This window comes from Pelobates fuscus, chromosome 5, assembly GCF_036172605.1.
Source record: "Pelobates fuscus isolate aPelFus1 chromosome 5, aPelFus1.pri, whole genome shotgun sequence".
Lineage (NCBI taxonomy): Eukaryota > Metazoa > Chordata > Amphibia > Anura > Pelobatidae > Pelobates > Pelobates fuscus.
Genome location: NC_086321.1, coordinates 64,815,850 through 64,824,529, shown reverse-complemented (window position 1 = coordinate 64,824,529; position 8,680 = coordinate 64,815,850). Strand labels below are relative to the sequence as shown.

Below are 8,680 nucleotides of genomic sequence, written 5' to 3'. Positions count from 1 at the left end.
CACAATGTTTGACATTTGGCATTGTGTACACACACTGGCTTCTACAGTTTTGTTGCAAGGCAGTAAGGCGAGATTCTCCTTTCTCTACAGCCACACTACAAAATAATACAATGTTATCCATACAATAACTGGTTACATGGCCTTTCTGTTTCCACATCACTTGGCACGCAACAAAGATAACCTTTATGGTGGAGGTGTAGAACCCATTCAAGCATTGGGACTCCCACCATTTAGTTACGCAACTTGCAACATTTATTTAGGTTCAATTTTATTTCACAATGAATATGTTAACATTTAACCTTCTGAAAACATTTTAAAAAATCATGAAAAGGTGATTTATAAAAACATAGCAATAAAACAAACCCACAAGATCTGCGTGACTGTAGATTAAGGTAATGGCAGGAATGTACAACAAGCAAATTGGCAAATATTTAATTTGTCCGTTTGGCTAGTAGCACCATTAGAGGTGCTACCATGCCTTATAAAACTACATATCTAGGAGAAAAACCCTGGTACAAAAAAAAAAATGTTTGTTTTAATTATTCACAAGGGTGACAATTTGTTGAACACCACCTATTCTTAGAATACTTGGCAAAAAATATATAGTTTTAGCAGTTTTTGTTTTTAGTGACAGAAGTGTCTGCAATGCACTGTGAATCAAAATATATAGATTTTTTTTTTTTTTTTTAAACGTTTGCTACAAATTTGGCCATCACACGGATTATCAAACATACCAATATGGAATTGTACAAGAGGGAAACTTTTTGTTTGTTTTTTAAATAAACTAAGCTCACACCTTACAACACCAAATACAGCTGCTCACGGAAAATACTAAGTTCTTAGATACATTCATCTAGCTATGCCCTAATGTCAGGCAAAATTATTCCACCACACAATGGTGAAGGTTAGCATAGTTTCCAGGAAATTATTCCTAACCCAACGTAAACACAGAGACAGTGTTCAGGGTAATATTTAATTGGATATTTGGTAAAAAATATATGTAACACATTTGCTATGGTATATTCAGTTCTGAACAAAAACAAATATTTGCAGTGTTTCGGCAATAATCTGAATTTTCTCTACAATTTACAAGATGACCAGTATATTTAATGGCTGGGTGACATCAAAGGGACCATACTGACAAAAATAAATCCCAGGTTGCCAGTTCAGCACATTGGGGTTAAAAAAAGTCAGTTCATTTTATTTTAATTGTGGGAGTATATTTATGGAACACCAAGTCTGCCTACGATGTCATATCCATTTGGTGTGAACCCGAACGCTCCAACGTCCGGTATTACCATATAAAAACAAAATATATTGACAGTTGCCTGTAGCTTACAACTTCTGGGGAATTCCTCTGCTAGTGGGTGAAGCACCTGAATAGAGTATCCATTTAGTCAAAATTTGGCAAACTTCTAGGTTACTCTACAATAAGTTAATGTTCTGAACACGAAAGCTCAATGTGACTTGAGTTCTTGCTAAAGTGATATCTAAAAATCTGAATCTAGCCGTAGCCAACAAAAACCCCAAGAATTGGAAGAGTGCAGACTATTCATAATCAGAATGTAACCCACGGGAATTGTATTCAGTACAACTAAATTGTTTATTAAAGTCTGCTATTTTGGTTTAGATTTGCGAAATTGGATGTCAAAAATGTTTCTGAGAGTAAACGACTAAACGTTATACTCCGTAAATATTTCTACAACTGTAATTAGGACAACAAGAAACTCCCGTAAAAGATAAGATCAACTTTTGTTATGGAATACTGGAAGAGGCCGTTTTCATATGATTTTGTTAAAAGTCCACTGCATTGTTTTTGAACAGAAAATAATTTGAGTGTAAAATGCTTAGGACAAATAATAATAATAATACAAAATTAAAAATATTCTACAGTATCGGAAATCTTTAACATTCTACATTTCAGTGAAAGTACGAAATCACAAGAAAGACAGTCAGGCACTACAGAATAAGCATGCACCAGGTCATTTACAACAAGAAATATATGTTACTGTGTTCATTAAACAAACTTTTTCGTTGTTGTTGTGATAAGCAAACCATGAAATATATTTAAAAAAACAAAAAGAGACAAATGTTGGAAGGGAGGCTCAGCTATACATTCCATTTGTATTTTTACAGCAGCAGCCAAGTTTAAAATATAAAGGAATATATGTTTGAAAGAACATGACATAATGGACATGCTTTGTAGACAAACTCCCAGCATGCCCTGCTAACCAGCAACGAGCACAGCATTCGGAGAATTTCAATCCGCAGTAGCTACAGTGCCAAAAGATTCCAGCAGTCTGGCATGAGTGTTAACAGAAAATAGAAATATAAGCACTATTTTAGATGAAAACTAAAGAAAATGGCTACTGTATAACCTCAGCGTGTTAGATAAAGTGCCTTCTAAATGGGTGCAGTTAATATCAAAGCGTACAAATTAAAAGACAACAAAGAAATGGTTTAAATCTGGCAGACCCCGGCTTTACATGGCTCCCCTTTATAAATATCAGAGAGGAAGGAAGAATTTCTATACAGAAAACGGATAGCAATATCCATATCTTCAATCGGAAAATGGCACTTCAGATAATTCCTATATTACACATAAACATTACGAATATCGATCTTCACAAGTAAATAGATTTATTTTTCCCGACATGCTATATTAGCAATCATTTTATGACCTTTAAGTAGTCTTGATTGATTACATTAAAAAAAATGAATGATTTTTCACTCCATTTGACTGTCTACAATCAAAAAAATATTAGTCTGCAACATAGTATAAACAAAAATAAGAAAAAAAAAAAAAAACTTTGCGTGTGGCACTTAAAAAGTTGAACCACCTGATGTTATTAACAAGAGTAAAATGCCTTTCAACAGGTTGTGAATCAAGATTGCTTGTCCAAGCCGAAACGGCTTTGGTATAAAAGGTCGGGCATTATATTAAGAAAAAAGTTGGCTCGGAGGTTTGGTATATGCAGCTTTAATAGAAGCAAAATAAAATTTAAGAATAGGTTGAAATCGATTAAAAAGTAAACATGGGTTTTAATACTATACCTGTGATGTGATTAGTTCCATTTCATTAGTATTACAAAGGATGTAAAATATGTATTAAATATACGAGTGCCGGAGAGACAGATCAATGCATTGCAAAGTAGATCCCACAGCATGCACTCAGAGGGGAAAAGGGGTATTTTGCCTAATGAGGCAAACATAAATATAGAAAGTCCACCTGAAATGTCATTTATGTATAGGTTTAACAGCTTAGGATTGCTGTATAGATCACATAGGTACCATCCACAGTCTTAACTGAAGAAACTGCACTGCAGAACCAACGTCCGGGATTAGGAACCAGAGGACAGACCCGAATTGGCACAGTTTGCACTGATTTCTCCTGCATTGCTTCTAACAGTAAAACTGTATCATATTTGCCAGCAATTTTACCATCTTACAAGTGTCTATTTCCATTTTCATCCAGAGTCAGAACAAATTTTGCAGTAAATCTCAAGAGCAAAATGATCTGACTTTTCTACGTAAACGGACACAAAGTATCAATGCCACAGACTGTCACATTTGTCCCTTGGGGCTAAATAAATAAATATATCTGTATCTATCTAGATATACAAGCATGTAGATTGACAAAGATATATGTATTTGTTTTGCAAATTGTCCCTCTTATCACTGGTAATGTCCACTTAAGAAGTTTCCATAAGCATGGTGCTTGATATAAATCAGATTTCCTCCTTAATCGACGCCTTCGAATCCCTGAGCATTCTCTACCGCCATGAGAAGCTTCTCGCGCAAATCTTCAAAAGAGTCATATGGAGGTAAGTCTAGACGGTTAAAGCTGGAAAAATAATTAGAAAAACAGCATGTAATATAATATTTAAAAAAAATAAATAAAGGGCATAATAAATAACCAATTAAGAAAACAAAGTCTATATTTGGACACATGAAGTAGTACACTCTACTACCACTCCAGGGAGCTACTGACTTTATATTAATCATAGAATCCACAATACTGACACAGTAGCACAACAATTCATTTTCATAAACTAACCTTTCTTCCATCATCACAGACAGGGCAATGTCTCATCTATGTAGGCCTTCATGAAGCACCTACATGGTTGGACTGTTGCCCGGTCTCTCTGCGATGATGGAATAGAACTCAGTCCATGAAAAGATTTGCTGGTATTGTCGAGTCAATATGGGGGATTGTATTATTAATTGCAAGATTTAACAGACTAATATTCCTGCTGTGTCGCCACTACTCTGTGATTTATTCTACTCTCTGCCAGTTTTATATCATTTTTATATTTAAGATCTGGGCCCAAGACATTGGATTTGGTTAAGAGATTACTTTTAAGAAGGATTTACCCGAAACATACTTGGAGAATATCCTAGTAGGTTTATACTGTTCTGCAATGTGTCATCTAATTACAGAAAAATAAGGGAAATCCCTGAGCCATTAAGATCTACTTCTTGCAACTCCTACTACGGGTCATCCTACTTATTTGGGCCTTCCACCCAATATGGAGCTTTATGTCTTGTTGTCCCTTTGTACAATATAAAATTGTAGTTTGTTTGGGAGAAGAATTTGGTGTAGCCATATCTGGCCTTTTTCAGTTGTCTCTATTACGGTTTAAATAGCAGAGACCTTTTAATGAGAAATATCAAAATACAGATTTCTGTTCAACAAAAGTTCTGTTGTCCTATACAAAAAAGTAGCAAACTAACAGCATCCTCTCAGCCATGTGTCTACTAAAGAACTGTAGAATACAGCATATTCAGCAGGCACATTACATAGTTGCGTGGGTGAGTAAAGGATAGCTGGTGTCAACAAGTAACACAGCTCTCTTAGGAATTGTCCTATGTTCTAAGTTAATTGGTTTAATTACACAAACGCAGGCTTCATCACACATTTATGCATCCTTTATATTAGCAAAGGGAAATGGGAAAAGGCAAGTGGTTGGAACATGAGTGAAGGTAGGGGAGAGGAACAATTAAGGGGAGAATGAAGTAAGATACATAGGTGGGAAGAAATTGGAATGAGAAAAATACTGACACTACAGACAAGCACACACAAAAACATTCACACAGGTAATACTGGTGTAAAAAGACATGTACCGCAGAAGGTTTTACTTACCAAGTGTGAGCTCTGGGCAGCTTATCTGGGCTTCCCCACTGCTCTATTGTAAACAGTTGAGGACCATTTGAACCTAAAGGAAGGGACAAGTTAACAACCATAATTTTGTATACTAGATCGTCAAAATAAAATCTGGATATACATATAGTACATCACTAAACATTCAAATATAGATTTTAGACTTCATCAATATAGGAAAAACATAATTTAGAACTAAATATAAGCATCTTTAAAAAGCTAATAAGTATGCAAATCATTTACACACATAGGGGTTACAGAGTGTTGGGTTCTGAAGAGTTGTGACAGATTTAAATACAAATGTGCCTGCCCTGTTATTAGTATTACAGACCACGTTTCATAACACAAAACTATTAGTACATAACCTTAACGTGTTCTTTTATTTGACATGCAGCCTTCACTGTTATTTTAAATTTTTACTTAATAACAAGAAAATAAAAATGTGTAAAATGTTGTATTGCCTTTCAATTAGAAGGCCAGTTGCTGGGCATAGATGCCAAATGTTATCTAGAGGTTTAAATAAAAATAAAAAATAATTTAAAAAAACAGTTTCAGGATGAAACAGACAGACTGAAAAACAGAGTAATGGATCCTTACAAAATGTTCTTTAGGTACAGGGAGTAACATCACTTCCTTAAAGTGGAGGTAAAATTGTATGGCTGTTCTATTTGGTCATTTCTAATGCAGTCCAGCTTTTTTTTAAAAAAAACCAAAACAAAAAAACACCAAAATCACAACAAACTAAAAAATAGAATTGTAACCTTGCTTGCAAAAACAGACAAAGAAGAGGATCCGGGTTAGTGAAGACTAATCAGTCAGTTTTCATTTGCTGGTATGAGTCTGGAAAATATACTCACCATACAGTTCAGCAAATCCATTCATAGGCACACGTGATGTCCCAGTTACAAACTGGAGCAATCGGATACGTTTTTCAGCGTCCATGAGGAGCACAGCCTAAAAAGGTATTAAATACAGACTAAGCGGGGATAATGCTTAAAATAACCCAAGTTAGATGTAAAAAAATATAAAACATAATTCAAATGTCCGTTATAAAAAGCTGAATTTATACACTATATCAACTGTTTAACTAAACTGATACAGTTTAGTGCAGTAACAACAGAGCTATATAGATTTATATTTTAATATACACACTGATTTATATACAGCATTTATTGAATACTAGGACTAATCTAGATACCTTTTTATTTTGATTAGATTGCATTTTGGACTTCATCACCAGGAACAATTCTTTCCTAACCATTACTTATTGGAGAAATAAACCGAGAATATGTCTATTTCTTTCTTTTACACGTGTGGTGGGGGATTAAGGGATGTCTACTTTAATGTCACTATAATAAAACTTAATAAATGTTCTCAAACACATGTGTTGTGGTATTAGCAAAAATATATCGGAAAGCATAGAAGTAACTCCACAATGTGCTTTCCAGTAATCTAGCATTCTTACAGAGGGATTCACTTGTATCCTCTTGTTCGGCATCTGTGATTGTATTTTTATTATACCGTCTGTAGTAAATAAACAAATAAATCCTCTTGGTTTTAACACCAACACTGTTTGACCAGGTCCTATATGTGTTTAGAACTAGGCTGCAAGCAGACCATTTTATAATGAATATCTTATTCTTCGTGTTGGATAAAATATTGATAACTAATAATGACTCGCTATATAATCAGCTAAATTAAAACTGGCACCCCCAGCATTCCCCCCCCACTCAGTTTGCCACAAGGTATTTGCATGTATTTACCTTCCAGTACCACTGGATGACTGGATGATTTGCACAATATCCATTTTTATACAGTGTGTGCTGTCTCCAGTCATTGACATCCACGTCTCCTAGACCACACATCAGTAGCTATGGAAAGAGGAAAACAAAAAAGAAAACTATTATCTTAACACACACACACACACACACACACACATATATATATATATATATATATATATATATATATATATATCTGAAAGTGATTCATTTTTAAACATATCCACATACCTCGTAATTTAACATGATTGCCAATGTGTGTAGACATTTTTTGTGCTTTAATTTTCATGCTAATATAACCATAAAACCAACACTCAGTATATGTAGCTCCAAACACTAATTACCTTAATGGGGATTAGTTATTAAACCAGGAAATGTGGAATCATTGTCCAGCTTGGCATTTCTCTCGTCTGTTATCCATTATTGTCAGTTTATTATTATTTGCATCTCTCAATGACAGCGTCACCAGCCGCCCAGCTAAACAACCCTCATATCCCAGAGAGGAAGAAGGTTAGCTGTGTCACTTGCTGGGAGACTAACTTTGGTGTTAAAATCCACTGCAAAAATGGAGATAAGCCAACTCCCAGAAACTCCTGCACACAACTTGTATCCCCCAAATAAAAAACCCTTGGTGGCCCATGTGGTATCTGATAAATGTTCCATTTCCTATACATTGTTTTGCATTCAGATTTTTTTATGGGTTTTTATTTTTAACCGACACCAAATTGCCCCACATTGAATTAGCATGGCATTCCTCATATTGTTTAGTATAGTGTAACGTATTGAGTGTACACATACCAAGAGAGAGATATTACACACATAAATGCTATGTTTTGCTCTCACTCTAGCTTCGATGGCTATGGTAAATTAATAAACAATCTTCTTGTTAATTCTAGTCTATCATGTAAACAGCTTAAAGTGAAGCCTGGCCACAGGAAATTATTAGAAAACCCATCACTGAAATTCCGTTTCCAATTTACAGCACAAAATATTTTTTTCACACCATTTAAACAGGTCTGCAAAGTGTTTATTTGTAGCACCTTACACATTCGCTGACATTGCACAAAATTATTCAAACATATTGCAGGAAGGTTTTCAGAGAGGGGGAAGTCAAACACTAATCTATTGGTTTGCAAGTAACAACTCCCAGAAAACGTGTGAGAGACAGTCTCTGTAGTTTTGCCAAAGGATTAAGTGTATAAAAGTGTTTAATAAAGTATATGATTTTTTTTCGATTTTTTTTCAATGTAGACGATGTCTTGTGACTAAAGCTTAGAAAAACGTTTCATAGCTGCAGACTTGCAACTCCATAGCATTGATATATTGTTGAAATGGAATACGGGCAATATTTTGTCAAAAAAATGTTTTACTCATGTCAAAATAAAGTTAGACAGTAGAATTATGGGTAGCTGGGCATCTTGGGTAGCCAGATGAGAAGGGTTTTGTTTCTATGCAAATGTCCAACTGGCATAATATAGTGCCCTAAACATGTTGCATTATAATAGCAGGAAGAGTTTTAAAATGAGCAAATTTGCATAAACCATGTACATACCTCAAGTTCATTTTCATCAAATATTTTAATAAGATCAATAGGAATGAGTTCAGTAAAACCCTAGAATGAAAGAAAAGAAGTTTAGTAAGGATGGGACCAATGCTTGATGTCTTGAATATAACAAATGCATTTTAGGAAGTGACTAGATACTGACTGGTACCAGTGTTGTACATAAAATAAACATGG

The 8,680-nt window shown here is 34.7% G+C and overlaps 1 protein-coding gene across 11 annotated transcripts in view; it reads right to left on the bottom strand.

Annotated features, from left to right (window-relative positions):
• Positions 1-251: 251 nt before the first annotated feature.
• Positions 252-8,680, bottom strand: part of NEDD4L (NEDD4 like E3 ubiquitin protein ligase) — a 347,833-nt gene continuing 339,404 nt past the window's right edge. For all 11 annotated transcript variants that reach the window (XM_063453944.1, XM_063453945.1, XM_063453946.1 and 8 more), the window contains 5 exons: positions 8,495-8,554; positions 6,925-7,032; positions 6,019-6,115; positions 5,144-5,216; positions 252-3,844 (listed from right to left, as the gene is read on the bottom strand). In XM_063453944.1, coding sequence (XP_063310014.1) covers positions 3,742-3,844; positions 5,144-5,216; positions 6,019-6,115; positions 6,925-7,032; positions 8,495-8,554 — 441 coding nt within the window. In that variant the 3' untranslated portion in view covers positions 252-3,741. The remainder of the gene's footprint in view (positions 3,845-5,143; positions 5,217-6,018; positions 6,116-6,924; positions 7,033-8,494; positions 8,555-8,680) is intronic.